The 16,909-nt window shown below is 39.0% G+C and overlaps 2 protein-coding genes across 2 annotated transcripts in view; one reads left to right on the top strand and one right to left on the bottom strand.

Moving 5' to 3' along the window:
• Nucleotides 1–1,023: 1,023 nt before the first annotated feature.
• Nucleotides 1,024–8,527, top strand: pkmb (pyruvate kinase M1/2b). The gene is made up of 11 exons (XM_060914746.1): nt 1,024–1,101; nt 2,473–2,644; nt 2,836–2,927; nt 4,428–4,559; nt 4,789–4,975; nt 5,081–5,351; nt 5,639–5,789; nt 5,915–6,067; nt 6,860–7,026; nt 7,560–7,741; nt 7,965–8,527. Exons 2-11 carry the CDS (start codon nt 2,500–2,502, stop codon nt 8,069–8,071), a joined length of 1,587 nt encoding a protein of 528 aa, XP_060770729.1. The 5' UTR covers nt 1,024–1,101; nt 2,473–2,499; the 3' UTR covers nt 8,072–8,527.
• Nucleotides 8,528–11,658: 3,131 nt separating this feature from the next.
• The window catches only part of hcn4l (hyperpolarization activated cyclic nucleotide-gated potassium channel 4l), a 57,294-nt gene continuing 52,043 nt past the window's right edge, over nt 11,659–16,909 (bottom strand). The window contains exons 7-8 of the mRNA XM_060909080.1: nt 14,193–14,357; nt 11,659–13,416 (exon numbers count right to left, since the gene is read on the bottom strand). Coding sequence (XP_060765063.1) covers nt 11,882–13,416; nt 14,193–14,357 — 1,700 coding nt within the window. The 3' untranslated portion in view covers nt 11,659–11,881. The remainder of the gene's footprint in view (nt 13,417–14,192; nt 14,358–16,909) is intronic.

The following is a 16,909-nucleotide window of genomic DNA, read 5'->3' as shown; positions in this document are numbered from 1 at the left end:
TCTGAAGTTTGCTAAAGATCACGTGGACAAGCCAGAAGGCTATTGGAAAAATGTTTTGTGGACGGATGAGACCAAAATAGAACTTTTTGGTTTAAATGAGAAGTGTTGTGTTTGGAGAAAAGGAAAACGCTGCATTGCACCATAAGAACCTTATCCCATCTGTGAAACATGGTGATGGTAGTATCATGGTTTGGGCCTGTTTTGCTGCATCTGGGCCAGGATGGCTTGCCATCATTGATGGAACAATGAATTCTGAATTATACCAGCGAATTCTAAAAGAAAATGTCAGGATATCTGTCCATGAACTGAATCTCAAGAGAAGGTGGATCATGCAGCAAGACAACGACCCTAAGCACACAAGTCGTTCTACCAAAGAATGGTTAAAGAAGAATAAAGTTAATGTTTTGGAATGGCCAAGTCAAAGTCCTGACCTTAATCCAATCGAAATGTTGTGGGAGGACCTGAAGCGAGCAGTTCATGTGAGGAAACCCACCATCATCCCAGAGCTGAAGCTGTTCTGTACGGAGGAACGGGCTAAAATTCCTCCAAGCCGGTGTGCAGGCCTGATCAGCAGTTACCGGAAACGTTTAGTTGCAGTTATTGCTGCACAAGGGGGTCACACCAGATACTGAAAGCAAAGATTCACATACTTTTGCCACTCACAGATATTGGATCATTTTCCTCAATAAATAAATGACCAAGTATAATATTTTTGTCTCATTTGTTTAACTGGGTTCTCTTTATCTACTTTTAGGACTTGTGTGAAAATCTGATGATGTTTTAGGTCATATTTATGCAGAAATATAGAAAATTCTAAAGGGTTCACAAACTTTCAAGCACCACTATATAACATTCCGGTACATAGGTAAAGATTACTTTAGTGAAAATTATGTTTTTTAAGTGTATACTATCATTTCAGTGGCGATACTATTTAAATTGCTACATTTTAGATGTACACAGGGAACTAACATTTGTAGCGGGCAAAGCACTGTCAGCACTCTCGGAAGGATACAGTGCCCCCCGTCCAGGAAGTAGTACCGGTTAATAACGCTGTTAAATTCGAAACAGCACGCAACTGCGTGTGACAGGCCAGCGGCTACGGTAGGCTCGTGAGCATTTATTATCCATACTGTTTGTCTGTTTGTTTGTTTGTTTGTTTGTTTGTAAAAATACATTACATTTACCTCCATAAACTAGATAAAAAATAATTACCACCATTTTGAAACGTCTAATCCTCGCTAATAGATGAATAGTTTAAATACAACAAGCTCTTATATGACAGCCTGTTACAGTAGTATAATGTTATTTTAATACTGTATTTGAGCCTTTTGTGTCATTTGTGAGTCTTTACAGTTCTATTAATATGAAAAATATACAGATTAAAGCTTATTATTATTATTATCATTATTATTATTATTATTATTATTATTAAATTCTCATGTTTATAACTATACTATGACAAATCATGTCTCTGCTAAATACAGAATGACATGTGACATTATTTACGCAGCTGTGGACCAGAATAATCTTAACTTTTGACGCACTGAGGAATGTAACGTTCAGTCCTTCTAGTGAGTTCATGTTCTGTCATGCATTTAAACGCACCCCCTTTCTGTGCAGACACTGCTAATGTATCATGGCTTCTAGTTACTTAACCTTTGGTGACAGTTTACTGCGTTTGGGTGACCAATATCTGAAGAGCCACAGCAGCAATATGATCACACTGGTTTAAGATATTTTTAGCACACCACATGCTGTGGGGTTTTCTACAACATTAGTTGTTAGCTTATCAAGCTGTGTTTATGGCAAATCTTGCAAAATTAGATGGTATTTGTATCATATACTGTATATACTGAGCTTACTTCAAAAACTTTCTTTATTAGACGTTTTCATAGCTTTTATCACATAACGAAATACAAAATAACACATTTTAGCCTGTCATAATGATTTGGTGGTCACTTTCAGACACCTATTTCAGACAGATACCTTTCACTATTTAAAAGTGTTTTTTATTTTTTAAATTTTATTAAATTTACCTGAGCAGAGCTGTAGATTGGGTCAGTAGGTTGTACATTGACACTCATTGGTATGGCTTGAAAATTATGACATTGAATATAAAATAATTGAACATAAAATTCACCACCTTTAATACAAAGCCAAACCTGTAGACAGTCAATCTATAACTAGGTGTAAGCAGTTTAGCACATTTAGCTATAGCTAATTCAGGTGGCGTTTTGACTTCCATGTGAATTAGCATCTATTTTTCCAGTCAATTTCTAATCAAATTTTAGCAAAGTGTAAACATAGATCTATTACAGAATATCCTTTCATTTTTCAGAAACAAGAGTTCCTATTTTCACACACACACACACACACACACACACACACACACACACACACACACACACACACACACACACACACACAATTTGGGCAAAGTGATCTTGCTTTTAATGCTTTCTCATATTGCAGGACGTTCCAGCAGACACTGCTCCAATAATGTCTAAGGATATGAGCTCTTCCCTCCTTCACTCTCAGCAGCTCCATGCTGCAATGGCGGAAACTTTCCTGGAGCACCTGTGCCTGCTGGACATTGATTCCGAGCCTACAGTGTCTCGCAACACTGGCATCATCTGCACAATTGGTCAGCAAAACAGACACTTCTTCATTTCCATGTCGAGTCACCTTTTTACATATGAATGAATTTCTCACATCAATTATGCATACTCCCTTACTGTGGACTTAAATGAATGTAAATTTAGTGAACTACATTGCGTGTTTGTTCTAATTTTTAACCCTGACCTCATGCTTTAAGTTTGATTTATATGCTTTAAGGGCCAGCTTCTCGTGCTGTGGAGAAGCTGAAGGAGATGATCAAAGCTGGCATGAACATTGCACGCTTGAACTTTTCACATGGAACTCATGAGGTTGGTATTCTCATTGAAGTATTACCAGTTCTTCAGGACCTGGTTAAAAATTATGTGAATACCTTCACAGTAAAACCTCAATAGAGAGGAGTTGGCTGTATGATTGGCCTTTCCATTAAACTTTCTCAATCACTGCATGAAGTGTGCCATTACGTCTTCATATGATACCTTTGATATTTCAACTATAGGTCAGTACCAGTTAAAGGTCAGCGGCACAGTTTATTAGTTGTAGGTACAAGTCACAGTCACTAATAGTGAAACTAAGTCATACCCTCTCTTATCAAGTTCATTTATTTGAACTTTATTTATACAGAACTAAAAACTGGCATTATTTGCATGTTAAAATTTACCTACTCTGTTGCTTGAAGTCTGATGTAAGGTGAATCCTAATCATATGGCTAGAGGGCTGTTGTTAAATATGACAGCAGATTCATATTTAAGACTTTTTGTGGAGAATATCCACTGATATTTTCCACAGAGGGAGCCAATCTTCACCTTTTTGAATTTTAGAAACAACACTGACTTTGGGTGATTTCTCAGATATTTTAAATGCAATTATTTGGGTACTGAAAGGGATTTTGTACTTCTTCTGGTACATAAACAGTTATGTAAGTCTTTGTAGTGTGGCAGTCAGCTGGTCGACTAATAGGTCATAGGAAATATGATCTGTGCAGATATACAGTATACAGGGTTAGTCAAAATTATGTTAACACTTAAATGGTAGAAACCATTTATTTACAAAACACACATCATATGTGCAAGATGAGTTACAGGATGGTCTCAACCTGTTTGCCATCGTGTTCAACACACAAAAACCAGTGAGCAACAGTACCGTTTATTTTGTCACCCATGGTATACGTCTGCAGGAGAAAAATAATCCATTCGTGTTAACATAATTTTGACTAACCCTGTATATAGCATGTCTCTAAACTTGCCTTCTCAGATTCAGTTAGCGTTCACCGTACTCATGGTATCTTTCAAATACACCCTAGACTATTCACAGGCGTTTAATTATAGAAGGATGACTAAAACAAGCAGAGAATTACTGGCAAACATAGTAAGTGCAACCATTCTCTCATATACAGTACATAAACACACCACAGCTGTGTTAATATTACATGCAATTTTGCCATCTACCCTTCAGATAAATACATAAAAATATGTAGAAATTGTTATAAATAAACATATTACTATGATATTAAGTAACCTAGGGATACTGATAAGTAATGAAAGATTGAGAATGTCTAAACGTATAATTAAAATTAATAACAAATTATAATAATTTTCATTAAGATAGTTACATTACATCATACATGTTTTCCCAATGAAAACTATTATAAAGTTTTGCCTTCTCACACTGGAAAAAAAACATCATTCTTGTAGATTTGTCACTGGGGAATTGATGCTGATCAAAAGTGTTTTCAGGCAGTCGGAGAGTGTATTGTTACATTTTTTTAGTTGTGCACTTTAATGAGATGGACCCATTTCTGCATTCTGTAGTACCATGCTGAAACCATCAAGAATGTGCGTGAAGCCACTGAGAGCTTTGTACCAGGAAGCCTTGCGTATAGACCTGTGGCTATTGCACTGGACACCAAAGGTCCTGAAATCAGGACTGGACTCATCAAAGGCGTGAGTTTATCTTTTAAATTGTCAGCAAAAAATGTTTTGTTTATTGTCAAACATTTTGCTTAGAATTGTCACTACATAAAACAATACTGCTCTTATTACACAGTCCTTATGAAACACTTTAAAGAGAGGAGTTGATCCAAAAGTTGCACACCCTACAGACTGAATCTTATACAGTTCATCAAATGCTTTTTACATTGTAATATATTTACGTTATATGTCCCTTCTCCAGAGTGGCACTGAGGAGGTGAAGCTAAACAAGGGTGAGAAAATCAAGCTGACCCTGGACGACAAATACAAGGACAACTGTGATGAGAAAACCCTGTGGCTAGATTACAAGAATATCACTAAAGTGGTTCAGCAGGGCAGCAAGGTCTACGTTGATGATGGCCTCATTTCTCTGAAAGTCCTGGAAATTGGTCAGTCTCAGCAACTAGTTCAGTACAAAACAAATCAAAACCAAACCAAGGTTGCTAAAAAATAATATGCTAATGCTTAGACTTTCTTTTTTACTTTGGAACCAGGTGGTGACTTCTTGGTGTGTGAGATTGAGAATGGTGGAATGTTGGGCAGCAAGAAAGGTGTGAATCTGCCTGGTGCTAAAATAGACCTGCCCGCTGTGTCTGAGAAGGACATCCAAGACCTGCAATTTGGTGTGGAGCAAGGGGTGGACATGGTGTTTGCCTCCTTCATCCGCAAGGCTGCTGATGTTCACGCTGTCAGGAAGGTGTTGGGTGAGAAGGGCAAGAATGTCAAGGTCATCAGCAAGCTGGAGAACCATGAGGGGGTGCGCAAGTGAGTGTACAGGAGAATTGAATGCCACTGTTCCATTGAGTTTTCTTAGTCCAGCGCTTTCATAACAATTCTAACATATTTTTTTGCTTGTTTTCAATCATTTTTTTGTTTAGCTTTGTTTCTCTTTCAATGAGATCCTTGAGTCTTAATTCTGAATGCATTTTTATTGGCTTATATTGCCCAGTTTTAACAAGATTCTTGATTTGAAAAATTTTTTTTTGCCTGGTTTTGATGATGTTTTATTTGAATATGTTTTGCTTTGTTTTGTTTTCTCACACTTTGTCCAGTTTTGATGAAATTCTGGAGGCCAGTGATGGTATCATGGTTGCTCGTGGAGACATGGGTATTGAGATCCCCACAGAGAAGGTCTTTCTGGCTCAGAAGATGATGATTGGACGCAGCAACAGGATTGGCAAACCTATCACTTGTGCTACACAGGTGAAGAAACAAAAACATGCCTTCATCAATAGATTTTAATTTATTCAAAATAAGTATATAATGAAGGATAAAGCCATTGAATTTTGGCTCCTTTTGACTGGCTACATTGCTCCTCTGAATGGCAGATGCTGGAGAGCATGATTAAGAAGCCCCGTCCTACTCGTGCTGAGAGTAGTGATGTAGCCAATGCTGTGCTGGATGGTGCTGATTGCATCATGCTGAGCGGAGAGACAGCCAAGGGCGAGTACCCTGTTGAGTCTGTGTTAACGCAGCACCTGGTAAGTGTGATGTTGACCCTGCTGGCCTGGCATTTGATTGCATTTTGAGAAATGCAGTACAAATATTTACTGATAGTAGTTCAACATGTTAAGAGAAGGTCTGGCTGACTTGTGCATTTCTGAAACTGTTGTTGTGAAGAAACATGCCTATTATACAAACTTCACTTGCTGTCCTTCGCTAAAAGTGTCACTAAAATGTCGTACAGTTGGTTTTGTGTACTGGAATGAAGAAGTGGTGTGAGCAGCTTGAGAACTAAGATTGGTTATTTACGATTGACTTGGAAAGTGAAAAAAAAAGGATTAAAACCCATTGTTAATTCACAGTGATTATTAATGGATTTTATTCATAGCCATTTATTCTATGCCTGTCTTATTTGCTTCATCTTTTACTTGTCCGTATCTTGTCCTTTTATCAGTGTGTTTTGCTGTCTTCTGTGGAACATGCACAAAGCTTGTCTGTTGTGATTAGATGGTGCCATGCTTTTGAGGAGCTGTCCAACAACTTTACTCACAGCCTGGCATGCTGTTAAAGGTTTTCGATTATTTTTGATTAATACCACTTTACTACGTTTGACCTTGACAAGAACCCTGATATTAGGCTTGCATGTTTTAAATTGTGAAATTGTTGCAGGTTCCCATCTGTATGAATAAATTCAGTAAGACATTGTATCAATTTATAGATTATGATGACCGCAAATTTCAAGCTGTGTATATCAGTACATGTTAGACTTCAGTGGCAACATTATTCTGATTTCATCTCTTTCCCTTACTTGCTTGTGTGTTTTGATTCAGATTGCCCGTGAGGCTGAGGCAGCCATGTTCCACAGGCAAGTGTTTGAGGAGTTGCGTCGCATCACACACCTGACCCGTGACCCCTGTGAATCTGTGGCCATAGGAGCTGTGGAAGCTTCCTTTAAGTGCTGTGCCAGTGCCATTATCGTTCTCACCAAATCTGGAAGGTACAAACAGAGAGACACATTACATCCATGCATATTCAGATTTATACCATAAGCAGTTTGTATAGCACTTTTATGCTGTATGTCACGCTCACATATTTTGTTCACATTGTGCACACACAGACACACATGCCCTGTGTCATGCCAATGTGAAATGTGCTCCCTCATGCTTAGCCTGACCTTTGCTAGCCTGAACCCTGACATTTTGCAGGCTAATTTAAACTTCTCACTCAGCTGTTGTGGTACAACCAGTACAGACTGTTATATACAGAAGGTCTACTTGACGAAGAGCATTCAGGATGCACTTTAATACATACTATACTATGAAAATGCTTACTGATGAAGCAATACAACAGAAATATCTTCCATTTAAAGTCCAGTATATATTATTCTACTGTTGCTTGCATTGCCTTTTTTGGTTAATGTTGACAGTGTGGCTATTACTTAGTTTTGTAGCTGTTACAGTTACTCTTTTGAATTGAATTATCATCTCTCTCTCTCTCTCTCTCTCTCTCTCTCTCTCTCTCTCTCTCTAGGTCTGCTCATCTGTTGTCTAGATACAGGCCCCGTGCCCCCATCATGGCTGTGACCCGGAACGAGCAGACAGCACGTCAGTGCCATCTGTACCGTGGCATCTTCCCCATCCTCTACAACAAGCCTGCCAATGATGTGTGGGCTGAGGATGTGGACCTGCGTGTCAGTTTCGCCTTGGAGCTTGGTAAGGACCTTTAGATATCTCTTTAAAAGAGCTATTGAGTTGTTTGAGGATTGGGGGTTTTCATCCTTAAGTCTGAAAGTAGCTGAGAAGTAAAAGCTTTGGGGCTCTGGATAATAAAGCACTGGTGTTTCTATTTATTTAGCTATAAGGCTACACTGGGCATGAAATTTCTGCCTACAGATTCTGGAAGTTGTTAATGGATAACATTAATTTTCTTTTTCAGGTAAAGCCCGGAAATTCTACAAATCTGGCGATGTAGTGATTGTTGTCACTGGTTGGCGTCCTGGCTCTGGTTATACCAACACCATGCGTGTTGTTCTGGTACCTTGAGCACCATGAATAAGGACTGTGTCATTCTCCATAATCCCTGAATCTCACAGTTTCTTTTGACGTAGATTTAATCTGATTGACATGTTGGCACTATAAATGAATCCACTCTTACACCTCATTGTATTTTCCGAGGACTCTACAATGCTGTTTACAGTGCATTTGCTTACTCCTCAACTTTACCAAAAATAAATATCAAATCATTTGACCAATTGACCAGAGATTTGCACTCATCAGCCCTACAGTGATTATCATTAAAGTTTATACAAGACTTTGTTGGTATGCTGTGTTGTGGCTTATGTATAGGATGTTGTGTAGTGCTAGAGTGTGTGACGCAGTTGCCTGTATATGCTCCCCAAGTAAATTGTGATACTGCCACACCTCTCTTTCAACTCGTACTCTCATAGCTATTATCTTTGCACACTGACCACTGACCCATCCATTAAACTGCTCATCTGATATGTGTGAGTTTCTTTCTTTTCTTGTCAGGACTTTAAGTCTAAAGATGGGTAGCATGACTGATATTTGGGAAAGGAAGATTTGATGTCACACTACCCAGTATCACCCTCTAGTGGAGTATTTTGGTGTCGATATGGGTGGTTAAACACTAGATGGCAGTGTATAATTGCACAGCAAATGCAATGCAGCACTCCAAAATACATTCATATTCATATGGTATTGGGGGGGGGGGGAGATCCAGATTATTGATTGACAAATAAACTGCCGTAAGAATGAAAATATGAGTGATTGATTAGTATTTTTCATCCATGTGCATGCAAGTACCAGTTCAGGTGCAGAATGAGTCAGCACTCAGATTTTACACCCATTAATATTCACATCACTTTGAATGCACCAGGTAGCCTACATTTTATGCAATTTCTCAAATCTCCACCACAGCCTCTAAAAATCAATGGTAAATAAATTCTCTCAGTGCTCCATGGTCATCAGTATGCTCTTACTTTTGATGCTCTTTATCATAAGAGGCATGCGCTTTATCATTGCTATAATTAGTAGGGGGAAAGTGTGCTTGTTCACAAACTGCAGTGTCAGGATGACAGGGATCAGCTGGCAATTTGTATGCAAATGGAGTAAGGCTTAGTTTGCTTGCACTGTACTGCTGTCCCCCCAGGAAGGAAGCTGGTGTGAGTAAAATTCTCTATAAAACAAAAAGTAAACATGGAAAAAAACAACAACAACCCCACACTCTTTTCCTCCATTTAAGAATGTTTTACTAAGTGTCACTTTAGGAATCTTTAAATGTTTTCATAATGCAAAATCTGATTTTTTCCCCAACAATACTCCAGCTTGTATTTCACTTCTCATTAAAGTATATGGCGTGTAGGCTAAATATTCAAGTATTTCAGTCAGCCAGCTTAGGAGAGGTTGGAGTGGGAGATAAAGATTAATCCAGCACTGCGTTGGTGGTGTATATAAACTGGACAATGTTATCTCTATCCCCTGGTGATGCAATGTCAAAAATCTGAAGCTCTAGAACAGACCCCAAACCCTCATTAAAGTGCCAATATGTAAAAGAGAATAATGGCTCTTAATGAGATGACCTTCATATTTGCTCTCTGAATGCAACAATGCAAGATTAAAAAAAAAAAAATCCAGTAACATATTGACAACCCTCCCAGTTTTTAATTATGAGTATGATTAAATTATGATTATGGTTAATTTTTTAGTTGTGATATATGCATGTATATTAAAGCAATTAATCTGTTTTTTTATAAACTGTTCAATACGCAAATCTCCACCTTGTTTTTTTAAATTATCAAGGTATTTACATATGTAAACTCATGTTAGCAAGGAAAAATCAAAGCGGTCATGAATTAGAAATTAAATTTGATGCAAATGACCTTTTTTCACTTGACCTTCTTGACAGTCATTCCAGAAGAATAATACTTAAATGGCTAAATAGATGTGAAACAAACAAAAAAAATCAATGTAGCAAGTCATTAATGCTACTATACATTTGTCATAAAAATAATAAATGTATATTTCATGTATAATCCCACATGCATACATACACAGACCCTCACATACAATTAAGCACATAACATAATATACACAAAATACTTAATATTACTCCATAGTATTGATAAATAGTCTAAGTGATGCTAGAATTGTTAGATAAGTATCTAGGACTGTGTGCCACTGTTATGTTTCTTTTTCCCATATAGATATATACATGAAAATGTCAAGACTTGAGGTAGTGTAAAAGGTAATAATAGTATGAATACTACAATGACAACATGCTTAACAAATGCAAAGTGAAGACCTTTTTAAATATCAACTGTCAACTGAGTTCTCTCTGATGCTCATCTTTCTCCCAAAACCAATAAACAAAGAAACAACAAACAGGTGTTATTTAAGGTATAGATAATTCAAGATGCGGATTCATTCAAGATACAGAAATGTAACTTACTGGACAGTAATGGTTATGGACTGAGTTTTTGTTGTTCCCAGATTAAGTATTTCAAGTCTTGCAGGTTTCAGATCATGTGCAGTACATTCAGCATTACAACACTTCTGCATAATCAAGCAGAACAACCAATGCTCAAAAGGAAGGACACTTGATAGTTCTCAGCCAATTGTTATGAGTTTGGCAAAAAACAAAAAACAAAACGAAACAAAAAACCCTGTATGTTTTTGTCAAATTTCTGGTTGGGACAAAGTTCAATTTTTAAAAAAAGATATTAAATATTAATGTTACTGAAATAATGCCAATGCAAACTGTGGACTATGCTCATTCATCATCCATTCAGTCAGAGCTGTATCCTGGTCAGGGTTGTGGTCGATCCGTATCCTATGCTGGGAACACTAGGCGCAAGGCGAGAATACATCATGTACAGGATTCTGCCAGTCCATCACAGTGTGGAATATGTTGTATTTTCCAGTACACTAAAATAATCACAATGCAAATTTACAGTTGCAGTTCTGGAAACACAAGCTTTGGCATTATATGGGCTTATATCACAATAACATATTAACGTGTAATCAATCATCTTTATGAGCCGATATATTTTCTTTGCTAAGAAGAATGCTGCAATGTACAAATCTCAGTGCAGGTATAAAACCAAGCATACAGTTTTATTGCTTAAGTGCCACACAATTACACATACAAAGCACATATAAAATAATTGCGATACATTCTTTATCTTATCTCTTTTGCAGTGGAAGTGAGGGGATCGTTCCCTGTCATTCAGGTTCTAAGGCAGTGCTGTTTAAAAAGGAAAGGCCATAGATACTAAACAGTGTGCCTTGGTTAACAAGGAGGTATAGATAGGGGAAGGTCTAGTGAAATGGTCAGTGCATGTCTGATAACATGATGAACATTATGTGTACGGTATGCCTGTGTATGTGTATTTGTGTCGTCACCACAATGACATGATATATAGCAAGAAGTATATTTGCATCTCTTTCCCAGCATACTTCCCGAGGATCACCCATAACCCTGTTATTACTGTACTGGTTTAAGGTTTTTTTTTTTTGGAAACTGCTATTTGTTGCATATCCCTACATAATATCACTATTATTAGTATTGCAAAATTGCTAAAGGAACTTGGAAGACAAAGTCAAATAGTACACTTAAACACCATTCAGTCACAAACCCACACTTACATACACTCTCATTCAATCATCAGACACCTATCTATTCCTTCGTTTGGCATTATGAGTTGAGAAGTAGTCACTGCACGGTTATAAATACAGGTAGACAAACATCTCCTTAGCCATAAAAGTGACTTTCTTATACATATTTTTCATTGATAAAAACATGGTCTGTACAATAGACAAGGACACCATTCATTCTCATAAGTTTGATGGGAGTTTGGGGTGCAAGCTTGGTGTCCCTGGAATGGAACTCTCTCGAGACCCAGGATCACCAGTAAACCCAGTCTGGGCTTGGGACACTTTGGAAGTCTGTCTTGACATGGCCACATGGCCGGGTATTGAACTATAAGGTTTGGTAACAGGGGTTGGGAAAGAAGTATGGCTGAACCCAGACACTGATACCAGATGTGACTGATCTGGGACATGTGGGCCTTGTCTTACTAATTTATGCCTCTCAAAGGGTCGTGGGGAAGGAAGCGATATGGAAATAGTGCTGACATCCTGAGAAGGGAGATCAACCAGAGATCCTGCCCTCTCTTGTGACTGGGAAGGCAGAGGACAAAGGGTCTGAGGGGACAGGAGAGAGCTTTGGGATCCTGAGGTACTCGAGGGATTGCTATTAATTGGTGTCCGCTTCTTTTGCACCATAGGACTCTGGAATGAAGGGCTCCAGGCTGGTGGGGTGGTACAAGGGGAAGCATTTCCAGAGCCATACTGAGTAACTGAAGCCAGAGCAGATGGTTCATGTGAGAGCTGTACGAGATGATCACTGCTCTGAGGATCCTGAGTCTGGGGATTTGGGACAGTTGGCTCGAAAAGATTTGAAGAGAAAAGTGGGGATCCAGTAGAAGGTGATGGAGTGGTGGTCCTAACTGGTTTACTCACCTCCTGACTGCACTTAGCATGAAGAGGTTTGGGCTGAGTGGACTGCAGTTGTGTTAGTATAGGGCTAATGGAGTGGGCTATTAAAGGAGTAATAGTAGAGGCAGAGGGAATGGCAAATTGAGCCAGGTCTCTTCCTACTGCCCTTTGTTGGAAGAAGCCAGGCAGTGGAGCAGTAATGCTAGAGAAGGAAGCATGCGGAAGCTGAGGTTGGGGATGGAGCTGAGCCACACTGGGGAATCCAGAACCACAGGTGCTGAGAGGTCTTTGGGAGAAGGTGGAGGCCTCACTGATGCTGGATGTCATGGTGGTGATGGTGGTTGTTGTGGAAGATGGTAAAGAACTGGAGGCAGAAGGCAAAGGAGGCGAGGAAGATGTTGCAGAACTCTTGGTTCTAAGTGAATCCAAAATAGGGGTCTCCACTCCAGAGCCAAGCTGAGAACTTGCTCCAGAGGATGAACTACCCAGTGTAGTACCCAATGCACCAGAAACCACTGGAAACCTTTTAAAATGGCCTGGTGGGTCTTTCAGTGAACCCAACATTGGTACCGGAGGCCGGAAAAGTGTATGGGGCAGATGTGGGTGGCGGGTAAGGGCAATGGCCACTGAAGTAGTGGCTGCAGCAGCTTGGAGTGGAGCCTGGATGAGAGGAGCCCAGATAACTGGAGTGTGAGAGGAATTAGGTGGGGTTGTGTGAGGACCTGGTGAACGGGTCTGCATTAAGTGAGCACAGTGAGCCATGTCCCGATCATGCTGTACAATCTGCTGGATGATTTCATTCTCCTGAAAGTTCAGCACACCTGAGTTGAGATCTCGCTGCACTTTGTGCTGGAGAACAGAGTTTCTCTTTCCTATAATAATAAAGCAAAAAGAAACAATATATAATACTTACATAACGCTTTATGATTTACATTATATTACATTAAATATCCATCCATCCATCCATTATTCATAACCACTTATCCTGTGCAGGGTCACAGGCAAGCTGGAGCCTATCCCAGCTGACTATGGGTGACAGGCAGGGTACACCCTGGACAAGTCACCAGATCATCGCAGGGCTGACACATAGAGACAAACAACCATTCACACTCACACCTACGGTCAATTTAGAGCCACCAATTAACCTAACCTGTGTGTCTTTGGACTGTGGGGGAAACCCACGCAGACACCGGGAGAACATTCAAACTCCACACAGAAAAGCCCCCATCAGCCACTGGGCTCAAACCCAGAACCTTCTTGCTGTGAGGTGACAATGCTAACCACTATACCACCATGCCACCCTATATTAAATATTCACCTTGTTATTAGAACCTTACCTGAATTTGTTGTTCAAAATATCTAGTAATCATGTATTTTTGTACTATGACCTTCTATAACTCAATATCAATACCTAGGTTTGTTCTCTTAAATTTTTTTCCTATGTATGAAGAAATAACTAGAACACAAATCTTAGTGTGTGACTAAAAGCCCAAATTTGAATAAAGCACAAATTTGCTTTGAGCAGCCATCCAACTGTAAATCAACAAATCAAGCTAACAAACTATATATACCTCATAGTCCTTATTTAACTGAGCTGATGTTTGCCAACTGTGGATGGCTCAAAACCCACATGAATGACAGATCTCACCAATGCGGTCTAGACGATCAAGGGCTACTGTCTCAAAAGCCCGACGCATCATTGGATACTCTTCCAACACTTCATTAAAGTTGTCCACAGATAGAGAGTATAGACGGCAGTATGTCTCTGCTCTCACACTGGCTGTTCTTCTGCCCCGAGTCAGCAAACAGATCTCTGTATAGAGTATTAAGATCTGTATTAACTTCAAAAGGCTCATGGGACATGAGAACATGAGCAGTAAAATTATATCAGAAACAACCAACAACAACAACAACAATTCAATCTCTAATTCACTAATTGCTATACAATTTTCCATGTAAATCCACTTTGAAATTTCTTTTCAGTTTAGAGTTCAGAGCTCAGGCATGTTACAGATGGTATCATGGAGTAAAAATCCTAACTTAATTGGAGAAGGCATATAAATTATAGTGTGGGAGGGAGAGTAAAGGAAAACCTCAGCTGCAGAGAACCTATCAGCATCAACATTGTAAATGGGTCCTTACATAAAATGAAAACATGCATAAGTGATTTATATGCAATTTTAAAGTCTGTTTAAGTGAATGCATATAATTAGAAAGTTTACATTACATAGAATTTTACTATCAGTGATGCTGGTGATTGGTACAAGCTGTACATTTATGAGTGAGTAAAGTGCCTATGGCTCTTCATTGCCCTGAAGCGAAAATGGAGTGGGGATGTTTGGATACGATAGAGCAGCAGAAATGGCCTAAGGGATTACACACACTCCATCCGTCATGGCCACAATCATAAACAACAGTAAGACAAGACCCACTCAATTGGCTCACAGCTCACATACTTGCTATCACAGATGAAAGTAGGGGGAGAGACACACAAAAAGAAAGAGACAGAGCTGAGACTGAAGGGAAAATAGTAAAGGACCAAAGGAGATTGAGAAAAAAGAGAAAAAGTCAAGGTGAGGATGAGAAAGCACGAGACAGAGAAAACGTTCTCATTAAAACTATGGTCTAGCCTAAAGGCCCCCCCTCCCTCATTTTTTTTTTTTAAAAACTTCTCTCTTTCATGCACAGAGCTTATAGGAAGAGATTATGAGCGGCTTGTTGAACATGTAATGACTTCAGATGAGTTTCAGCAGAAGGAATGGGTTTTGTAAAATGTTTTTTTAACTTGTATTGATCTACAGTTTGCTGATTCTCAAGGATGCTACATGCTACAAATAATGCTACAGTACATTTTTTTGAACAGGTGGGCCAGAATTTGCCAGAAAATATTTGTATAAGCTTCATTCCCTCACCATCTGTGAGGCATCAATAAAGCCATTTTAGTGCCAAGCATTGCTCTTTTAAATTCCATTCAACAGTCGACTTAACTGATGTTTTTTCAGACCTCAACTAAAACAGTTAATTTATTGGAGAACAGTTTAAAACAACCAGGAGTTATGAGGTACAGTGGAAAGCTGCATTAAAAAGCCTGATAAGAAGTCTTTACACCATCTAACATTATCAGCCTTCCAATATTTTCCTTTCACTCCTCTGTTCATATATTATTTGAAGGTTTTTGCAAACTCCCACTCAGCGGCAGTCGAGGAAAATTAATTTCATGAATGGCTAACTGATGTCGGGTGAGGAATTTCCCAAGGCTCCTGAAATATGCTCATTCACTACCCCGATCCCCTTGAGAATCTGCTGATAACACTGTTGGAACAGTGCACTGCCTGTCTGCACAGTTAAGCTTATTACAAATACTGCAGCTAAAACAATCAAGCTAACTTAAAGGGAGCCATAAAAGGGTATGCATAATACATAATACTGTATGTTGGATCCTACAGTATTTGTCTGGAATGCATCATTAGGTGAGCGTGCAGTTCTGATTTTTCTTGGAGTCTTGCTAGATTTTGATGTCTGATCACAAGACTATGGTGTACAGAGCACAGCTTTGCAGTAAATAGATCTTCATCCATCATCCATCATCAAACTGCTACTGGTTGAAATAGCTACAGTCTCCTCCAAAAGTATTGAAACAGCAAGGCCAATTCGTTTGTTTTTGCCATACACTAAAGATATTTGAGTTTGGGATCAAAATATTAACATGAGATGATAGATCAGAATTTTAGCTTTCATTTCCTGACATCTACATATAGCTGTGTTAAACAACTGAGAACATAGCACCTTTGGTGACAGATCACACAATGTTTAGGTGAGCAAAAATATAGGAACAGATAGTCTTAAAGTTAATGAAAATAAATTACATCTATTTGGTTGCCTAATGCCTATCCTTTGTTTGTAATAACTACATCAAACTGGCAACCCACTGACTTCACCAAACTGTTGATTTCTTCTTTTATGATACTTTTCCAGACCTGAAAGACAGCTTCTTTCAGTTGTTGTTTGGTTGGGGGGGGGGGGGGGGGGGGGGTTCTCCCTTTAATCTACTCTTCAGGAGATGAAATGCAAGCTTAACTGGGTTAAGGTCTGGTGAGTGACTTTGTGCTTCTAAAATCTTTCACTCTGGCAGGGTGTTTTGGATCATTGTCTTGCTGCATGATGAAGCTGCTGCCAATCAGATTGGATGCATTTCTCTGTAAATTGGCTTCTGAATTCATTCTGCTACCATCATGAATGACATCATCAATAAAAATTAATGAGCCTGTTCCTGAAGCAGCCATGCAAGCCCAAGTCATGATGTGATCTCCACCATGCTTGACCAATGAGCTCTGATGAGCTCCAATGAGCTTTGGCCTTTCCATC

This window comes from Neoarius graeffei, chromosome 2 (genome assembly GCF_027579695.1).
Source record: "Neoarius graeffei isolate fNeoGra1 chromosome 2, fNeoGra1.pri, whole genome shotgun sequence".
NCBI lineage: Eukaryota > Metazoa > Chordata > Actinopteri > Siluriformes > Ariidae > Neoarius > Neoarius graeffei.
This window is presented reverse-complemented; position numbering and strand designations above follow the sequence as displayed.